Consider the following 20,177-nt stretch of genomic DNA (forward strand, 5'->3'; position numbering starts at 1 on the left):
AGGAAGGATTTCTGCTGCCTTCATGGAGACAGTAATTTGATTCTCTTTTCTATCCTGGTGCCAATTTCTATAAAAGTTGCAGGAATGACATGTGTCAGAGAATTCAACTCTGGCTGAATTTGTCTGAAACTTTTAATTGGGTTCCAAAATCATGGTGGGGGGAGGGAGGGGAGTGTGCACGTGGGAGTTGGAAGATGAACAGACATTGTCATTAGCTGGAGCCTAACATTTTAGGAAAGGAAGCCAAAATTCTGCTCTTTCAGAGGGGTGATATGAATGTTGACACACTGAAATCCAGGAGGCTTCTGAGCCCCACAAAACAGGGCTCTGCCAGGTCTATCAGGGCACACCTGCTTTAGAGGACCGGCCTTCCTACCAGGGATGCTCTGTTTATTTCTAAAGGCTTTCAAAAGCCACCTTCCATTTGCACCTAGCATTTAAACAAGGGGCTTATTTTCAGGGCTAATTTGTCTCTGCGCCTTAAGCGGGCACATTTTGATGCTTAGCCGTGGGAGCTCGGCGGGGTTTGCAACGCATCTCTCCTTGGGAAGGGAAGGGAGGGAAGGGATGGGAAGGGAAGGGAAGGAAGGGAAGGGATGGGAAGGGGGGGCTGCCTGGCTGCCGTTTCCATGCGGTACAGGCAGCGTGATCAGAGCGCTAACACAACAGCCTGTGTAATTACATGTTTCTGCAAAGTGTGTTAGCTCCATGGGGAGCTGAGTCCATTTGGAGGGGAGGAGGAGGAGGAGGAGGAAGAGACTTTCTTTGAGGGTGGTGGTGGGGGGGATAAGGTGAAAAGGGTCAGTGTGTAACCCAGCTCTGGCTCGAATAGGATAAAGGTAATTGTTACTCTCAAGTGAGCACCGGGTGGCTCTGGCTGCTCTCATTGCTCATGTCTGTGCTGTGCAGGCGTCTGCTCTCCCGAGCAGGCGAGAAGAGAGGAGAGCTTTGACCCTGTTGGGAGCGGTACGTGGCGGTGTCTGACGTGCTTTCTGCGCTAGCATCACCAGGGCAGGCAGGAAGATGCAGAGTCAGGGGCACGGCACTTCTGTGCTAGCCAGGATTTATTTAGGTGGAGTAAGGACCAATTAAGAACAATTAATCGCAGTCTGCGAGCTGGGGCAGGGGGAGGATGGCTTGGACCTAACCTGTCATGTAGGTGTTTGATACATGTCCTGTGCTGCTGCTGCTGATTTCTGTGGTGGCGTGCGCCTGAGCTTTAAATATCCTGCAGTTCCTGATATCTTGTTTCTCCAGCCGGCTCTGTGTTTCATTTATTCTCTTCTCTCTAGTGTAAAATTTGGCCTAGCTTAAGCTTCTTTCCCTGGCTGTGAAGGTTATTTCTTTCCCTCCTCTCCTCCCCACCCCCTCATCCCTCCTCTCCTCCTCTTGCAAATGCTCTCCGACCCTGATTTGGGGTTTCTCTCCCTGCAGTGAGCTGTGGGCTCTGTGGATGCTTTGCTGTGACGGAGGGCCGAGGGCTGACCAAGTCGTGGGGAGGATTTGTATGTAGGAAGAGAGGAGATGGCTGTGCAGCGTGCTCCCGAATCTGCTCTGAGCTTGCTGATGGTAAGTGCTTGCTGAAATCCATTTGGAAAAGGGGGGGTGGGCAAGGGGAGCTGCACTGCACGGGTTCAGGGCTCCAAATCCACGGGAGGATTTTTTGTGAGCCGGTGCTTGGCTTTTACAGGTCCCAGGGAACTTTGCAAAAGGCTCATCTGGGGCTTGCATGGAGACATTCCTCCCACGATGGGTTTTAGCACATCTGGACCAATGCTCAAGGCAGGATTTTGAAGTCACCTTTCCGGCACTTGTGTTCGGGGTTTATCCTGAGCAGCAGATTTCATTTTGCTCATTAAATCTGTGTCTTGAATTCTCACGTCCTCCTGCTTTTGCCCTTGCTTAACTGTGAGACAACTTAAAAGATGAGAGGGAGAGCTTGATTTCTCTGCTGGTTGGGAGGCATGCTGTCAGCCGTGACCAGACTGAGCTGTGGCATCACCTGGGGAATGCTCCTCTAATGCAGTGAATCGCCATTCCCCTTCTGCAGAGTGTGTCAGATCTCCCACTGACTGCAGAGCACAGGGTAATGACTGGTGTTTATCCGAGCTATTTGCTACAACATGTTGAGCCACTGACCTACTTCTGAAAGTTCTGCATATTTATAATATTATAAAGAAGATTATTTAGAACACGTGGCTGACTCTAGAAACGTGCCAGTGTCCTGCTGCAATTAAAATAAGCCCTTTTGGTGGGGTATTAGAGAGTTGCTTTGCTTTACTGATTTTATTTTTTTTTTCCCCTCTCTGGTACTTCTGTTGCCATTTTCTGTGCAGCAGCATCAGAGATGATTTTAATGTAAGATCTCTGCTGGATGTTTTTCTATCTAAATGTCACTGTAACATTTCTGCTGGAGAGTTGTTGTAAGTAGCATGTGTGTGTGCACATGTGCGTGAGAATGCATAGATACATAGGCATTATATACATATTTATATAATTATTGTCATTACTACTGATCTCTCTTCTGATTGCATTAGGAAATGGTCTCTAGCACTCAGAGACATGATGAGTTTAGTAAAGGGAATGCTGCAGGATAAGAGCCCTGCAGTGCCTAAGGTTGTTAACAAAGGTCAAGTTGAGAAAAGCAAATTTTATGTCCATTACTCGAAATGCTAAACATGCTATTAAACCTCCGCATGGTTTGTTTTATATTTGTCAGTGACTGACTTGCTGTGCAAGCTCATTTTATCTCCTCTTGCTTACCTCCGGCCTTCCTGGCTTTTTAAACGACCTCTTTCTAATTTCTCTTTCAAAAATGAATTGATGAGTGTCCATAACCCCTGTGTCACTGGGCTCTATATGCTTTTAGTTTCAGTGCCCTTTGAATTCTGGAGTTAAACCTCTCTTTCCTCAATCTCTGTACTCCTTGAACAGACCTTGTCAAACTTCGGTGCAGTGCCAAGCTGTCAGCAAATTTTCCCTTCTAAAATGTGGCTTTCTGTGGTACATGGCCCTGCCCCATTGTTATTTTTAGGGCATTTCTACAGCTCTGGCCTGTAACCAGGACTCCTTGTGTCTCTTCACCTTGGGCACAGACCCACGTGGATGGGCTGGGTTGGGTGGGGGGTCCACAGCCAGAGGGGTTCCTGCTTGGACCCTGTGGATGGCTGGGGGGTGGAGATCTATTTCTGGGCTGAGAATGGATTCATGCCACAGTGGGCTCTGCTCTGGTACTAGAGGTTGGTTATGGGTGTGGAAAAGGTGATTTGTTATGGAAAATGCTCCACTTTGCAAACTACTTCTTTTGCCTTGGGTTTTTCTTGGGTTATGAATCAGCTTAGTTACTTAATTATAGAAACCTCATCCTTTCCCCTCTGTTCTGCCTTGGCTTTGATTGCATGCCTGAGCAGGCTACCCTTGAATCAATAATAAATTCTTGCATAATTCATCCCACAATTAGCAGCTATAATGGCATCTCTTCTAAAACTGCCACCCTCCAGAGATTCAAAGATTAGATGACTTTGGGAAGTCCACAGAAGTAGATTTTAATACTTTAGAGAGAGAGAATTCTCCAGTGAGAGAGTATTCTTTTAGCAGTGAGAAGCATTTCAGTACTGCATTTCCCCTGCAATAGGATGCAGAATGTGCATCCAACCATCCACTTTTCATGAGACATAATCAGCAGCAGCATTTGCCAGTGCTGCATCACAGTCTGAAAATATCTCCTTCTCCATGGGGTACTTCAGAGCACTTTGTGCTGCAAATAAAGAAACCAAGGTATAGAGCCATTAATTGCCTTTCCTGGCATTTGATGCACTGAGTGATCCAAATCAGGCATTTTCTCATCCCAAAATTGTTTCTGGTCGATGAAGAAAGATGGACATCTCTGGGCTCTGGGGCTTCTTTCCTACAGAAGGACCATTCACAGGACATGGATATCTAGCACCAGTGTGCCCCAGCAGAGAGCTGCTCAGGGGACCAGGTGACACTTCAGGGTGCCAGCTGTGCTGAGAGCTCATGACTTACCTGTGTTCAGTAAATGCTGCCCAGGACATGGTGTTGGAGTGGCCCAGAGCAGCTCCCAGTTGGACATTTCTTGTGCATCCATTATCTCATTACACTTGCAGTCTTAGGTGGACAGATCACACTTCTCTTTAGTGGGAAAAAATATTGCCTATAGAATTAATTAATCTAAATTGATTTTTTAAAAAAATTATATTGCTCTCTAGCCAGTTCAATACTCTGGTGTGTTTTTTTCCCCTTGTTTGTAGTGATTATTTTTTTTTCCCTCCCAGACCAGGGAAAAGGCTTAATAAAGGAGATTTTCATTCTTAAACATATATTTTCTTAAAATAAAGGTATTGTTTTCATACAAAAACTGCAGTCTGCAAATATAACTGCAACTTGTCCACTCTGGTAAATATCTTGTACTACAAATGCCTCTGGAATGTGCCTGCTCTGCAGGACTCCTGCCTCTGCCTTGCTCCAGAAATCACAGGAGATGAGGGATGTTGCCTGGTACACCAGGAAGGAAGTTGGGCAGAACTGTGCCCAAAGTGACTCTGCCTGTAGCATTATCAAATCATTAAAACAGAGCTTCCTCAGCTTCTGTGAGTCAAGAAAGGGGAGCATCTAAGCATGAAATAGCAAATTCCATGTCTTGTTAGGACTGATAACACCTGCTGTGTTAGGATCATTAATACTGATGGGAGTGATACCAATAAGTTTTTATGTCTGTCTTATTAGTATATTGTAAAATTTTAAAGCTGCAGGCATATTGACTGCACATATTTTAACAGCACAATAAGTTACGATACCTGGTGTCTCCTGAGACAGCGTTACTGCATCTCCTGAAAATACATCTCAGGGACTTGACTTCCAAACTGTTCTAGGTCATGACACTAACACTAATTAATCTCTGTTAAGTAACAGCAGAGGTTCCAATGAGCAACATCTGTAGCTCAGTGTTTACCAATTAATCTAATCTTAAAATGGTAGGGAAGAGAAGCGTGGTTCTCTGTTTGCAGTAAAGCTCCAGCTTCTAGCTTCATCTAGCTGCTCTCACCCTCGCCATCAAGATGAAGTTTTTTCCCTATTTATAATCCAGCTTTACTCCTTCTCATCTGTATATACAAATATTCTCCTTGAAGAAATAATATAACTTGAGAAAATTAATACACTTGTAAATTAATGGTAACTGCTTGTGTTTGTAGGAGCATCATTATTTTCAGGAGTCTGTGTGATGCTTTCATGCGGTGAATTTCATTACTTTGGGTCTGAGTTGCATCCAAACTGAGGCTGGAATAGAGGTGCATGTGAGATTTCCTAAGTGAGCTTCATTACATGGGCCTTGCTTATCTCTACAGTTCAAGGAGAAAAAGGCCAGCAGGATGGAGTATTAACTCAGTCTGTGGTGCTCACAATGCCCAGGGTGAAGAGGGAGAAATTGGGTGGCCAGTGCAGTATCAAGGGTGCTGACCTTGGTGTTTCCTTGTTCTGTTGGGAGGCAGACACCTGCCCCAGGAAAAAACTGCTCTGTGAAAACTGCTAAATGCATCAGAAATAATTGGCATCTGAGTCATTGTCCACTGAAAATCACAGATTTCTGATGTGATTCCAGCCCTTCTTTTTAAGAGGGCTCTCTTTAATCATCCTTCTATCCCTCAAGGAAAGCTACACTGGAGTCCTCAAAACAATGTGAATCTCCTTGATCTGATAATTTTTCTGGAGTGTAGCAATGAACTCTTCAGAACTGCTCTTAAAGCACGCTCCAAGATTTAACTGTATCCTTACTAAACCCTGTGAGGGCCATGCCCTGCTCAGTTGGACTTGACAACATTCCAGATATTCCATAAATTATTTCATATGTTTAACTGCTATGTTTTATGTCTGAAGTCTGCCCTTGAGAAGACAAATTTGGTAACTAAAATAATAGAGAGCTTCCAAGCCCCATTTAGACCTAGGATTGCCCCCCCCTCCAATAAAGCTGTGCTCTGTCCCCCTCAAACCTCCAGACAGATTGCAGCAGCACAGCTCAGCTTGGAGGATCATATTAAAACCTTTGGGAGCAGCAAGGTTACAGTGGAAGGATGAGGTCATTTTCTGCCTCTCTCATCTCAGGATTAAATTATTTCTGTGTTGACAGCGTGCAAAAGCCCTCGACATTCAAACCTCCTCGCTGCAACCTCCTCTCCAGACCGCACTGCCCAATGCTTGGCACGCTCTTTCCACCAAAACAAAACCCACTCATTGCTTTCTGTGGCGTGGTGAGGAGGTTAATGCAGCTCCAGCTGATGCTGAGGCAGGGTGACAGGGTGACATGTCACAGTGTGTGACTGGCACACACTGCTCTGGGAGTGAGCAGCACTGCTCGGAATGGATAGCGCCTTCCCCCAGGATCCTGCTGCGCCACTGACATCTGGCCCTCTTCAGCTTCATGCCCAAAATGAGGTCTGTGGGGACACTTGCACAGCGAGGGGAGGTGATTATGCAGCCTTCCCCATGCTGCTTTCACAGATATTTCCCCCGTGCAGGTGTGTGGGCTCCACCCGCAGCCTTGCCAGAAGGTCTGGGCAGGAGATGATAATGTGCCACGGCACCCGGAGGTCCCTGGGGAGGATCCATGCTGGCAGGAATCTCCCTTCCTCCCTGGCTCTGTCCTTGCTCCAGCCAGGCAATTTGTAATTTGTAATTTGCTAATGGGCTCCACGAGCAGCAGTAGCTGAGCTGTGCTGGTTGCTCTTTTGGAGGATGGGATGAGAGAAGCAAATTCCTGCTTGGTGCTGTGTGGCTCTTTGCTACCGTGGACTGGGAATTTAGCCATTTCTTGTTGATAATTTCCCCTGTAGCACTGAATTATTTCTGAACTTTACTATTTGCCTTTGTAAACTTGCAGTAAGTCTTCAAACACAGTGATTTAATTCAGCTAAATGAGATTAAACACTCCCTGGGATTACTCTTGGCTTCCCCGTGGTGGATGTCACCTTTTAGCCATCTGAGCTGCACGGCTGTAAAATTGTTATCCTTCCATTCTGCTCTAGTGCATGCCATCAATTTTCTTTTCCCTGTCCCTGTGCTCGAGCATGCCATTGAAGAAGCCGACCATAATGTTTGCTCATCTGAACTCTAATATTTATAACTATGCCTTAAAAAAAGAGTAAGAGGGATTACTGTTAATCTCTTTTTTTTTTTCCTTATGTATATGGCTTTTGCTTTGTGTTCTAGCTGAATTCTGAATGACTGATAAAATTATCTCATCAGAGATGTGGCCATTGATTTCATTTTTTTTTCCAATGCTATAGAGCATTGCTATTTGTAGAAGAGAATTAGTGGGCACTTGAGTAAATGATCATTATGATTAATTGGAGCATTTCTACAATTAGAATAAAAGTAACATAACAATGAGTTGAAAAGATCTCTAAATAAGTCAACTCCTTTTGACAATATATAAAAGAATCATACCACTCTGGCTTTTCATAAATAAAATGCATTGGAAAACTTGACTGATATCCCTAAACTAAAATAAAATGTTAAAAATCCTATAATTGCCCTAATAAAGATGCAAGGTTATGAATAGCTATTAATACATGAGAAGGACTTGTGACATTGGACAATTGCAATTTTTCCCATTCTTCGCCTTCTGGTTACCAATGTCATACTTCTGTAATTACTGTACTCATAATTTCTCAGCACAGCAATGATGCAGCCTGCTGACAGGCTAGTGTGGTTAGCACATCAGGGCTCGGAGATGTACAGAAGTCCCATGTGGATCCTTCCTCAGTACATCCCATGGAAATGCAGATTTTGTGATGTGACACCTAAAGCTGCTGTGCTCAGGTGGCCGGTCCTGCCAACCCCAGTGACGGCTGCCTTGTGTCGTGTGTCTTGATGAAAACAAAAGCCACCACAGTTTGGTGAGCCAAAATCTGGTTTGGAGGGGTCAGTCAGAGAGACTGCGTGGAGGTTTGGGCTTTCACCAGCCAGCACACTGTTCCCAGTTCTCTGAATCCACCACAAAGGCTGCCAGGGAATGTGTGTTTCCACCTTTGCCATCACTGGCAAACCTTGGGTAAACACCTCCCTGTGCTCCTCCAGACAGACACATATATTTTGCCCCCATGTCTCTTGATTCTTTTTGCTTTTAGCTATCAGCAAGCACAGAAACTTGCAGAAGTGCATTTGAAATCAGCCATTTCACAAAGAGGTTTTAATGGCACTGAGGATCAAACTAAGCTGAACCCATCATCCATTTCAAGAGATATGAATTTTCTTGTTTAAATGAGTTCTTGTGCTGGCCTGAAACTGCAGCTCTCAAAGCATGTGATCAAGGCTCCTGCTTGCTTTTTTGAAGGGTCTTATCATATGAAGGAGTCCTGCTCAGAGCCTTGTTAGCTTGCACTTGTCCAGCAGCAGTGCCTGAGACCAAGTCTTGATGGAAATCATTGAGATGTTCCTTGAGAAGCCTCCTGGCACAAAGACACCCAGAGAGTGTCTGTATTTCATGGAAACAAAAGCCACAGTGAATGCCAGAAACATATTAAGAGGAATAGATCTACAGGCACAATCTGATCAGCTTTTTGCATCCTTCATGGGACTGAAGCTGGTAATTCCCAAATTAAAGCAAACAACTCTTAGAGCTAGCTCTAGTGCCCAACCTTAGCTTTTCAGGTCCCCAAAAACTGAGTGATAGTGCTGAAATACAAAAACTGACCAGTACCAATGGCACTTGAGCCCACAGTGCTTGGTTTTCAGGGCATTTTGCAAAAGCCTTGCTGAAACAATAAAATGTAATGAATGAACATAAACTGGGAGAGCACAAACCTGGGTGCACAAATAACCTACCCCAATCTCTTTGTAAATCTGTTGGAGGGATATTAGGACACCACAGAACTTGCTTGAAAGCAGGATAGCCCTTCCTCTTCCTGTCCTTACTCCAGCACACACTCTTGGCAGTGAAGGGATGTTCTCTGCAGTGTGCCCCCCACTGTTTTTCTCCCTCCTCTCAATCCACTTACAACCACCAGAGAGACAAAAATTATTTTTAGGGAGGCTTTTCTAGTGCAGAAGCAGAATTCAGGCAGATCCTTGCTCCACAGCATTTTTCTGTCTGTGGGCAGGCTGTGATAATCCTGGTATTGCGAGACACTCGGCTTTGGCTCGGCGTAATTTGAGCAAAGTTAATGGAGGAGTGCTGTAGAACATATGTTTGGCTTAATATAGGTTCAAGGGGTTTTTTAGTCTAATATACAAAAATAAGATCCAGGACACCTTCACAGTAAATAAGATTGACAAGTTTTTCATTTTTCAATAATATGAGGCTAATTGAGCCATAGTGGCCAGAGCACATTGTATTTCCTGGTAATTAATTGCTGGCTGCAATAGTTGACTGCATAAAACGATGCCTTGGGCCATTAACCCCAGGTCATTAGTACTCGAGGAAATGTCTAGTGAAGGTCATTATTACTGCTGCTATAGAAGCTATTGTAATAGAAAAGACTTGGCATGAGCTTTTCAAGAACCCATTTTCCCTGTTCTGGTCTCATTTCAGAGATCTGGGTGCAAAGGCTGTTCCCAATTAGTCTGCATTTACATTCATTTTCAGGGGATTGGAGTTTGTCCACTTTTGTAAAAACAGAAATCATCTAATTGGAGTGTTTGTGAGGTTGCTCCTTTAGCTTTATGTGTCTTAAAATGTTGACCTTCCCAAAAGATTCACATGGGTTTGTGCTGTCAGTCCCAGGGGGATGGAAAACCAATCTCTTGTGTTGGCTTCTTCAGCAGCAAGGCACAGATTCTGGGTCGCTGGCTGTGGGGCAAATGGGGCAGTTGTTGCACCATGTGGAACCATTGGTGTTTGTGCCCTGATATCTCTGCTTTGGATTGGGTTTACAAGGTTTTGGTGATGGACCAAAAGTCTTCTCATGTGAAACAGCCTTTCTTTGTCTTTTCTTTTTCTTATCTTATCATCTCTGGAAGGGTTTCCAAATCCCAGATAAAGTAGGAGCTATAAGGAAATTTGTGTTTGTGCCATCCCTCAAGCTGTTCTGTAGGTCAGAGTCCCCAAAGCACTGAAAACTGAAGTTAAAAAACCACAGTCGTGAGGGTTAATTTATTTCCTCCCCTGGTGTAGTTGACAATTCCTTTCTGTTGTTGCTGTTGCTCAAGACAAAGTGCTAACAGAACAAAAAAATAATGAGAAACATTTTTTAGTACTTTGGTTTAACAAGATATTAGTAACAATAGCACTTATTTACTACCTCAAAAGCAGTTAAACATTTTTATGTTGAATGCCATTTTCTCTAATCATGTGTTTAAAATGGAGTGAGTATTTTGCTGAAACCAAAGTCCTTGAATCAATATTATGAGGCTGCTGGCTCAAATGACATTGTGAGGAAGCACTTCAGCTCTAAATAGACAAAATTACAGACTGCAGAAGATACAGTGATGGCACAAGAAAAAGGATGGGGGGGGTTTGTAATCTGCTGATGCTCCTAGCAGTGTTTCGCTTTTTACTTCCCCACTTTGAAATTTTGATTTGGAGTTAATTATATGAAGAGACCAATTTTGCCCTCTTGATCAATACAGAAACTTCTTTTGTCACCATCCTTATATAAGCAAAGGTTTACTTGTTCAGAGTCCCCTGCTGATGGAATGCCTCTCTTCCTCTGGATCTAATATCATCACTGTCTTGGAAGAAATAATAAACTAACCATGCTGCTTACATTGGTTCCAACACAAATATTTTTGTTTTGTGGGAATGTTTTAGCTATTCTTCCATCAAAGCTGTGCTACTAGACTTCTTTGGTCAGGCAGGGCTTAGGTCAGTTTAGGGAGTTTCTGATTTTTGGATGTACTACTTAAATCTGAAGATCTAAATAAAAAATCATCCATGTGAAGTTCCTGTGAAAGCTTTGATGCACCAGTAGAAATTAAACCTTAGCTGCAAAGCCCAGAGATGCCTGGTTTCTTGGACAAGGATCCTGTTTTGAATGTTCCTGTTTGGTTTGTCCCTGTTTAGGGATTACCCCTTCCAAATACAGGTTTTAAGATTAACTTCCAAAACTTCTTCCAAGAAAATGCATATGTGCTCACATTGCAAATAAAATGTGTCTGCTGTGGCTAACCATGAATATATTTGGGGGAGAGAGGAGGAGATGAGTGCTCTCCACTTCCATGATAAAATGTAAACTGATTGCAGAGTTACTGAATATTTTAAGACTGTATGACCACGTAGACAAATTGAAAAACCCAGCAGTTTTGTACATGATGGGAGTAAGGAACAAGTTCTATTTGAAATCTGACTATAATAAAGCAGGGGAGGCTTAATTGCCAAAGCATCTGCAAATTGAATAATATAGTAATCTCTTATGAGAGTCAGTTTTAATTTTTAATAATCTTTAATTAAGTAAGCATTCACAACACATTTGGTATTTGGGCATTAGTGCAACAGTCTCTGGGTAGTCAGTGTCATTCTTTCGTATGCAGGCTGGTGTCAATTGATTTTCCATGGTCAGTAGCTGTAGCTGAATCTGTTTAAGTTCCATAGAACTTCCCTCATTGCACAAAACCATTCGTGTCTGAGGGAGAAGGATTTGAGCTTTCTTCTCTTAGGATCATGCTGGGAATAGAGTGTAAATCCATATTATTCTACTTATCTCCATGACATTTCCAATTTCTACAGATGCAATCAAAAGAATTTGTCTCATTGATCTTCAAACTCCTTGACAATTTCACACTCTGAGCTGAGTGGTGTGAGCTGTTCAGTCGCCCCATTGCTTTTCATCAATAAAAGTTTGTACCCAGATCAAGACAGCACGTTTGCTGCATATGAGCTATGCATCTTGAAGATTGTTATTGGTTTACTGGTGGAATATTTATCTTCAAACTGAAATGAGTTCTTAGATGAGTCATTGCACACATACATACCCTGTCTTGATATTTTTAGGTGCTAAAGCCACTATTTCAATGAGGTTGGGTTGGGGAAAATTGTCCATAATGTTTCGGATGTACAATTAAAGTGCCATCTGCCTCTGTGATGCAGCAGATGTATAATTGATATTCACTGCTGATTTGCCTCTTGATTTTCTGCAGACATTGAATGCTGTAATTGTTTATACAGTATGATCCTGAATACCCATGTGAGAATTTTCCTCCTCACATGTTCCTGACAGAAATATCACTACCATCCTCAATACTCATGAGATGGATTCATTAAAAGATAATTTGCAGACAGCTACGCTAAAATCTTACAGAAATCTAGTGAGTAAGTAAAAAACAAGTTTTCAAAAGGAGTCGATTATTCCCATAGGATCATGTTTTAATATAGGAGAGCTTGTTGGGAAAATGTAAAATGCTGATGCAAAATCTGGTTGCCTTTGTACACCGATTCCAATGCAAGTTGTAGCTAGAAATAAAAAAAAAAGTAGGGAGAGTTGTTTTATTTCTCCCTCCTTTTTTGCACAGATTAAAACCTTCTTCAGGGGAAGAATTTTATGTAGAGTAAAACCAAAAGGTCAACTGTAACATCAAAAGAACTATTTTCTCTAGGGCAAAGACTACTTAATAAAAAACAGAGATAGAAACCACAGCAGTGAATTCTGAGCAGACGGGAAAACAGAGATATGCTGCTTTTTCTTTCTTCTTTTTTTTTTTTCTTTTATATGCACTGTTTTTCCAGTTCAAAATTCAATCACTAAAATCTTGATCAATCAGCAGGTGTTAATTTTACCCTATGACTGGTTTCTAAGGTTCTTCTGAGGATACTCTAGACCTGAATCTGTTCACACTGAAATAAAAGCAAAATGTGACCAGTCACCTCAGTGGCTGGAGGTTAGTGGCTCTATTTTATATTGCTGCCCTTCTTTTTGACAACAGTGGCTTTTAAGCACATTAGTTAAACTCACTATGAAGTGGCAATGATTGCCCAGGGCTTTGCATTCAGCTCCAAAAGAAACTAAAATTGGTGATATAGAACCTGAATCTGGCTTTGCTGCCAGTGACATTTTGAGTGATCTTTTCTTAAGCCTGTGCCTGTCTCCCAGGAAGAATCAGCTCTCTGGGCACCCAAAGAAACCAAGGTCCATTTTGGTGCAACCTTTTTGTTCCCTTTTTGTGAGGCATTTGCTGTTGGCTGATTGCTCAGTGTAACCCAAAAGGATCCCTTGTGTTTTCCCAAGGCTGAACATTTGCTCTCATATTTCAGTGGTAGCTGTGCAGATAAAGGACATCCTGCTGATGGTTACAGTCACTCCTGGGGCAGCCTGAGCAAAGGACTCAACGAGGGGCTGAGGGTGCAGCAGGAGGAAAGCACAGGGGAGGCAGAGGATGGTTTGGGGAGGGCAGGTGGAGTCAAAACCAAGCAAATGAGGTGCAATGCACTGCAGAGCAGTCTGGTTCTGTGTCACAGACACATTTTCATGAAAAATCCTTTCCTTAGGATTTTTTCTCCTGAGAAGCTAAGAGGCCTCAGGAATAAAATGTAAGCAATGATTATCTGTTGCTCTGAAATGCAACAGGTGGATCTGTGATTGGTCTCATGTGGTTGTTTCTAATTGATGGCCAATCTCAGTCAGCTGGCTCGGACTTTGTCTGAGACACAAGCCTTTGTTATCATTCTTCTTTTCTATTCTTAGCTGGCCTTCTGATGAAATCCTTTCTTCTATTCTTTTAGTATAGTTCTAATATAATATATACCATAAAATAATAAATCAAGCCTTCTGAAACATGGAGTCAGATCCTCATCTCTTCCCTCATCCTCAGACCCCTGTGAACACTGTCACACTTCTGTTCAAGTTTTCTTTCACATCTCTGTTGCTGTCTGCAGAAATCCCCCAAGTTAAAGAGAACCTAAGAGACAATGGGGAGAATCTGACTATGTTAAAGCTGTTGAACATTTGCAGGAGGGAGAGGAACTGCTTTTTCCCACAAGTCCTTTAGCCACAGCCTTGATGGGTGCTCTGGGATAAACACAAACAGAAATCCAGCTACAGCACCAATGTATGGGTAATTTAACCCATGTTTTTTCTTGCTGAGGTCTAACTGTGCTCTTCATCATGGAGAGATGACAAGATGTGAAGGCAAGACATTTCAGACTGTTGCTCTTGTGTTCTTGAGGAATTTATTTTATTTTAAAATTTTATTTCCAGTATCTTTCTCTCATTCATGTAACAAGCTTTTGGCTATGTTTATTACATAAAGATTCATCTTCAGGTTTGGTTTATAGCTACTGAGAAGGTCACTCCTGGAGGGGAGGTTGCAGACTCACAGATGTAGGGCTTGGGTTAAGCACACAAGAAATTAGGGGACATTATAGTAAAGAAGGTAATGCAGAGTGGACTGGGCTGTGATTAAACAGAGCTGAAACTTGCAGAGACACAGAGGCAGCATGAAACTGGGATCCCAGATCTTGTAAAAAGTAGGTTGAGCACATCCCTGTGCTAGCTCAGCAATACCACTGTCTTGCTGCTACCCTCTTGGATGAAGTGTGGCTTATTTTCTTAATTGCACTGTACTACATATAAATAAATCAGCCATAGAGAAATTGGTTCTGCATATTAGTCACTGGCTGGATGAAGTGCTCAGGTCCTGCTAACACAAACTGTCAACAAAATGAGTATTCTATCACTGTTTAATTCACATGCTTCAAAATGAAATTCCAAAGAAAACTATGAGCTTTTATTAAGATCAAAAGATCAAAATTAACCTTCACTGGTTACTTACCAGGTTTGCCATTCCTAAAAATTACTTGAATATACTTGAAAGAACTTGAATATACTTGAAAGAACTGCTTTCTTTTCAGTAGCATGAAAGACTAAGAGACTTTAGCAGTGGAGGAGAGAGCTGCAGTACCTATTTGGCAGTGGGAATTCAGGGGGATGCTGGCTGCAGCTCCTGCAGCATGTTTGTGTTTGTATAGGACAGGTGGGAGGAAAAGTGGAGAACTCATCCTTGGAGCAGGGGTGTAGAGCACAGGACTCCTGTCACCCAATTGGGTGCTTTCCAAACCAAGTGAAGGTTTAGGGAAAAGCAGAAAGATTTGCCTTTTGCATCCTTCCTTTCCTTGGGGTCCTGGCAGGAGAGGGGGATGTGCTCTGGGACACCTCATTATAGGGCCCTTCTGGGAGCTCACATCCCTACAGGCTTAGGAGAGCCAATGATGCTGATTTCTGTCTTTGGGGGCAAAATCTCACACAAAGAAGTGTGTGGGGAGATGTCTGGCAGGTTAATGGCAGCCTACCAGCTCTCCAAAGAGCAGCTGCCCATCAGCAGCTCTGGGGACACCTCATTCCCTTGAAGACATCACATGCAAGTGACAGCACACATTCATCAGAAGCCTTTAAAGTTTTTTTGGCCCTCTACAGCACTGCTGAGTCTATTTTTTGTGCTAACCAACTGCAGCTTGTGATTCCCATTGGACCTGCAAAAATATGTGGGCCACCCTAAGGGGAATAGTGCCTGGTTCCCCCAGGCAGTGGGCTGGAATGGCCTCCTTGTGGGAAGAAATAAATTTTCTCTCCTCCAAACCTCTTCTTCTACAGTTCAACTCAATTCTGCTCCTGTCAGTCTAAATAAGAAGGCAGCTTCCCCTCAGAGAAGTGTTCAAAGCTTCACATAAAGTGTCTTAATTTTTGTCCTGTGGAGCTGCAGCGTGCACAGAGGCACCACACCGCGAGAAACCACAGCGAGGGCTCCCGGAGCACAGCATCTGCTGGGGGAGTCTGCAGTGATTAGAAAAAGGGCTGTCTTATTGCCAGAATCAAATTATCTGAAGGTGTCCTGCTGGTAAGCATCAAGTACAAGCTGTACTGAGATCTAAATTGGTGAGTACAAGAGAGGTACTATTAGATCTTTAAATCCCTCTTTGGGTTTTGTTGGGTTTTGTCAATATTCTCATCTAAACCTAATGCAACATGTCTCAAGACACAGGCCGCAGCTGAAACAAATTTTATTTTCACTTCTACACATTAATATTCTGGTCCCAAGTTTTGGGGAAGGTTTCCCATCAGGGTTTTCCCTCAGGAGTTTGAAGGGCTTTGGTGAGAAGTAGAAATCGATGGCTCACTTGTCCTACCTGGTTCCTGTCTTTCTTAAAAATAATCTCTTCTGGTTGTGGGGGAGAAAATCCTTCACAGGACAGTAGTCAAGATAACTGTAGCTGAAAATTAAGCTTGCAGGGAATTGGAATGGGATTCTGTGGGATGATCTTTGCCACTCAAGGGATCAGGCCAGTTAGGTGTTACCTTCATCCCAGCTGAGATGAGGTCTCTGGCTGTGTGGATGCTCCCTTTCTGCTCTCAATGCTCTTCTTTGACAGTCTGTGGGAATTGATTTTCCTTTGCTTTGCAGCAGATGAAATTTAACTCCTGGGTGTCAGCTGAAGGACAGTAACCTCAGCTGCTTCAAATCCAGCAGTGAAGGTGGTCATATCATTCCCCATTGCACTATCTATGCAGCTATCAGAAAAACCCAGAAATGTCATATTTTGAAGGTATACCTAATTTTTTAGCAGAGGATGAGGCATCACTGACAGTGGTAGGTGAATTTACTCCTCCTGCCAGGAATCCACTGCTTTCTCCCTTCTACATCTCAATAATCAGCTGGGATAATCTAAACCTTATTCCCTCACCCACAATTATGTACTTCTATATTGCCCCCCTGCTGCTGTGTTTGCACACCTGTGGCACCTGGGCTCTTGTTAGAGGCAGGAACTTTATTCTGGCAGAACTTTGCAAACCTAGTAAAACATTATCATTTCCTTTTCATCCTTGATTCCAAATCTTTTAGATCACTGTAAATTGGACGTTTGTCTCCCTTGGCTGGTAAGGATAGATGCTCCATTGCAGGTTTTCCTCTGGGGAAATTTATGGGAAGATTTAAATATGAAATGAATGGTCCCCTTTAAAGTTGCATATGTTAAAGGAATGTGACTTATGAATCCTGTTAGCAGTAATGGCTGCATAAGGATATCAAACACTTAGTCAAATCAAGATTTTGCTGTGATGCATATCTCACTAGAAGGGTTGCTATAAATTTTTGAACTGTGCCAAACATTTTTATGTACCTTGGGTAGGCAGGCTATGTTTGATGCTTATAGAAGTTGATCCTGTTTTGCTTTTGTTGCTGACTACTGGAGGAACATGTGCATGTGTTTGTGTAGCTGAACAGAGTTAAAACTCATCTTGTTTGCAGACTCAACAACAGAGAATGCTGCTGCCTGCAGTAAAGACAGGAGATAATATTAAACTGAAAATAAACCATCAACCTTGTGCTGGGAAGAGATCAGTGTTATTTTCATAATTTCTAGTGGCCAGCATAGATGACACCTTCTGGATAGAGCAGATTCAGTGAAGACTAGTGACATACTTGAAAAGTGCCTGTATGAAATATGTACATAAAACTTTGCTTCACGCAGTGAATATTTGAACAATTAAAAATCTGTTCACGGTTGCTTCCTGGCCTTGGGCTAAGCTGAGGGGCTGGCTTGAGGATAGTGGTGGTTGTAGGCTGCCAGCTGAACAATACCTGTGAGATCATGCTGGAACAGATGGGAAGACCAGCAAGCCTAGAGGACTGCCATGGTTTAACCCCAGCCAACAACTCAACCCCACACAGCCACTCTCTCACTTCCTCCCAGTGGGACTGGGGGGAGAACTGGAAGGGTAAAAGTGAGAAAACCCATTCATTAAGAACAATTTATTGGACTGAAATGAATCAAATCAAGTCATAAATTTTGGAGTCTACAAGAGATCTGGAGAGGAACTTCTTACAAGGACATGTAGTCATGGAATAAGACACAATTTTGCTTTAAAATTTTGCCTGTGCAAATCATTCCTGTGACTCATGCTTATTTTGTGGGTTAATTGTCTTTGAAGAAAAGTCTTTGTTTTAATGTCATGATAATTTCTGGACTGCAGCAGAGATTTTAGGGCTTCTGCAAATTGTGGGAGCACCAGAATGTCCCAAGGGCTCAGCCTGGCCCTCAGCACCTTTCTAAGCTGGGGCACAAATCTGCAGGTTTGTTTGGTTGTTGACTCAAAATTCCTCTCTTAATGATGAGGCCATTTCACAATGCACCAGTGATATGGATACACTTGTGGCTAGATCTGAAGGAGGTTTTAAAACAAATTCTCCAACACAACATTAAAAAACACAGAGGGGACGCAGGGGGCTGTGATTACACCTCTTTGATCGTTTTTTCTAGCAGGGCTAAAGAGTTTAGTTTCTTTCAGCTTGCCCACTTGAATCCTGCTGAATCAGGAGAGAAAACGACTGAATGCATGAGAGGAGTGCAGTAATCATTTGGGGTCAGTGAGCTATAGATTGCAATATCTGGCAGAGTTATTACCTGCCTGTGAGCCACAGCCGAGTCCCCGCTGCACCTGCCGGGAGAGCAGGGAGAGGCTGCTCTGCTCTTCTCTGCCTTGGCCTCCTCCTCTGTGCTCTCTGGGTCACCAGCCCTTCCCACCTGCTGAAGCCTTCCACTGCTGCAATGGTTATTTTTAATCAAAGAGATCAGAGTTATTTTTCCCCGGGGTCAGTTTAGTTTGCATCAGGCTGCTCACTGAGATGATGAAAATAACCATCCAGATCATGAAGTTTAGAATAGGAAACCTGACTAGCCAAGGTAACCAGATTTATTTGATCTGATGCTTGATGTTTTTTGCCTCTGTCTCTGCATTCTTTGAGGTGTTTTAGTTTAGCTTCCCCAAGGCAATTTACCAATGATTCAATGACAGCTCCCCAATCTCACTCCTTGTTATTTAAGCTTCTGGATACTAGACTTGAATTTCGAGGACCTGTTTTCAAGTACTGGCATGTATTTTCTGTATGCCCCTGGGCAGTCTCCTTCACTTCTCAGAATATTCATAGTTTTGTAAAAGGGCTCAATGTCCTTTTTGCAGGACCACTTTGCCATCTCCAGTGTCCCAGATGTTTTGGCAGACCATTTATTCAAAAATGAGAAAGAGGAGAAATAAAGGTAACTGACCCATGCACAAAGATGAACATAAAGCCAAAAAAAAGGGAGATCTTGCTGGGCTGGATTCAAACTCTGCCTCCTTACCAAGGAAGACTTGTGTGAGCAGAGGTTCATTCCACAATGAGGGAGCCCCAGGCTGCCACTCACCATGGGAGATGGGACTCCTGTCTCCTTAAAACCATTAATTAGTTGGAATTGAGGCTCTCACTGTTGCTACCATGACTCAGTCTATAACAGCAGTGGGAACTTTCAAAGTCAACTTTATGACCATACACTGCCAGCCTGCTTATTAATGATATGCAAATTATAGAAGTTCAAACATTTGCATTTAATGCTCATAGCTGTTTCTTTGATTGCTAATGATGTTGATTCACGAAGAAAAGGCTTTCTAAAATAAAGAGACTATTTCATGTACCACACCAAAAGCAAATGAAAGGATGTTGCATACTGCATTTTTTTGGTCACATTAAGCCCTGTCCAAACACCTCAGGACTCATAAATTAGGTGGAAATGAAATGTGATTTACCAGCTAATGAGATAGGCTTTAATTTTTAAACAGAATTATAACTTAGAGTAAACAATAAACACGCACATTTAGTCATGAACTCCTGTCCTGAATTTTACTGCATGGTTGCCACAGATTTTTATTATTTATTCATGTTACAAGATCAACCCAGCCATTGCCCACCTCTAAAAACTCATTCCTGGAGCAAGTTTTCCACCTCCTGGAGCAAGTTTTCCACTATAAATTTATGGTGTGAATTACCTTTGCTACCCATCCTTGCAACCAGAGCCCCTATGAGCATGAAAGACAAGATGCCAAGCCCCTGACATAGGAAAAGGTCCTCAAAAGTTGTTACAAGGGGGGAAAAAACAAAAGGGATTTTTTTCCTTTTCAATTGCTTTTTCAGACAATGGAACATCACTTGACTCTATGTAGGGAAATTGCTCACAGGGCTGAATTAATCTGGTCTGGTCATCTGCTTTCCAATGAAAGCCATAAAAGGAAAATTTCTATGTCTGGGGCGCTGAACTGTTTTGGAGAAAGTAACAGAAACTGGAGAGATTGTGGCTTTAAGTATCCACTTCCCCTTCATTCACCATAAAGGGAATGTAGGGATCTGGGTTAAATCCAAAGGAGATGGGTCCAACCTTGGCAATGTCGAGGTTCAGTTCCTGGTTTCTTCCTGGCAGGTTTTTG

The 20,177-nt window shown here is 42.9% G+C and overlaps 1 protein-coding gene across 6 annotated transcripts in view; it reads left to right on the forward strand.

The window, feature by feature from the left end:
- Positions 1–315: 315 nt before the first annotated feature.
- FRMD4A (FERM domain containing 4A) overlaps positions 316–20,177 on the forward strand; it is a 369,788-nt gene continuing 349,926 nt past the window's right edge. The window contains exons 1-2 of one of the 6 annotated variants that reach the window (XM_077179219.1): positions 316–334; positions 1,435–1,569. In XM_077179219.1, the coding sequence (XP_077035334.1) occupies positions 1,525–1,569 (45 nt within the window). In that variant the 5' untranslated portion in view covers positions 316–334; positions 1,435–1,524. Of the gene's footprint in view, positions 335–720; positions 967–990; positions 1,156–1,231; positions 1,337–1,434; positions 1,570–20,177 lie in introns of those variants that run through there. The other 5 variants (XM_077179217.1, XM_077179215.1, XM_077179214.1 and 2 more) reach the window with 5 other exon arrangements.

The sequence above is a fragment of the Agelaius phoeniceus genome, chromosome 5, assembly GCF_051311805.1.
Source record: "Agelaius phoeniceus isolate bAgePho1 chromosome 5, bAgePho1.hap1, whole genome shotgun sequence".
NCBI lineage: Eukaryota > Metazoa > Chordata > Aves > Passeriformes > Icteridae > Agelaius > Agelaius phoeniceus.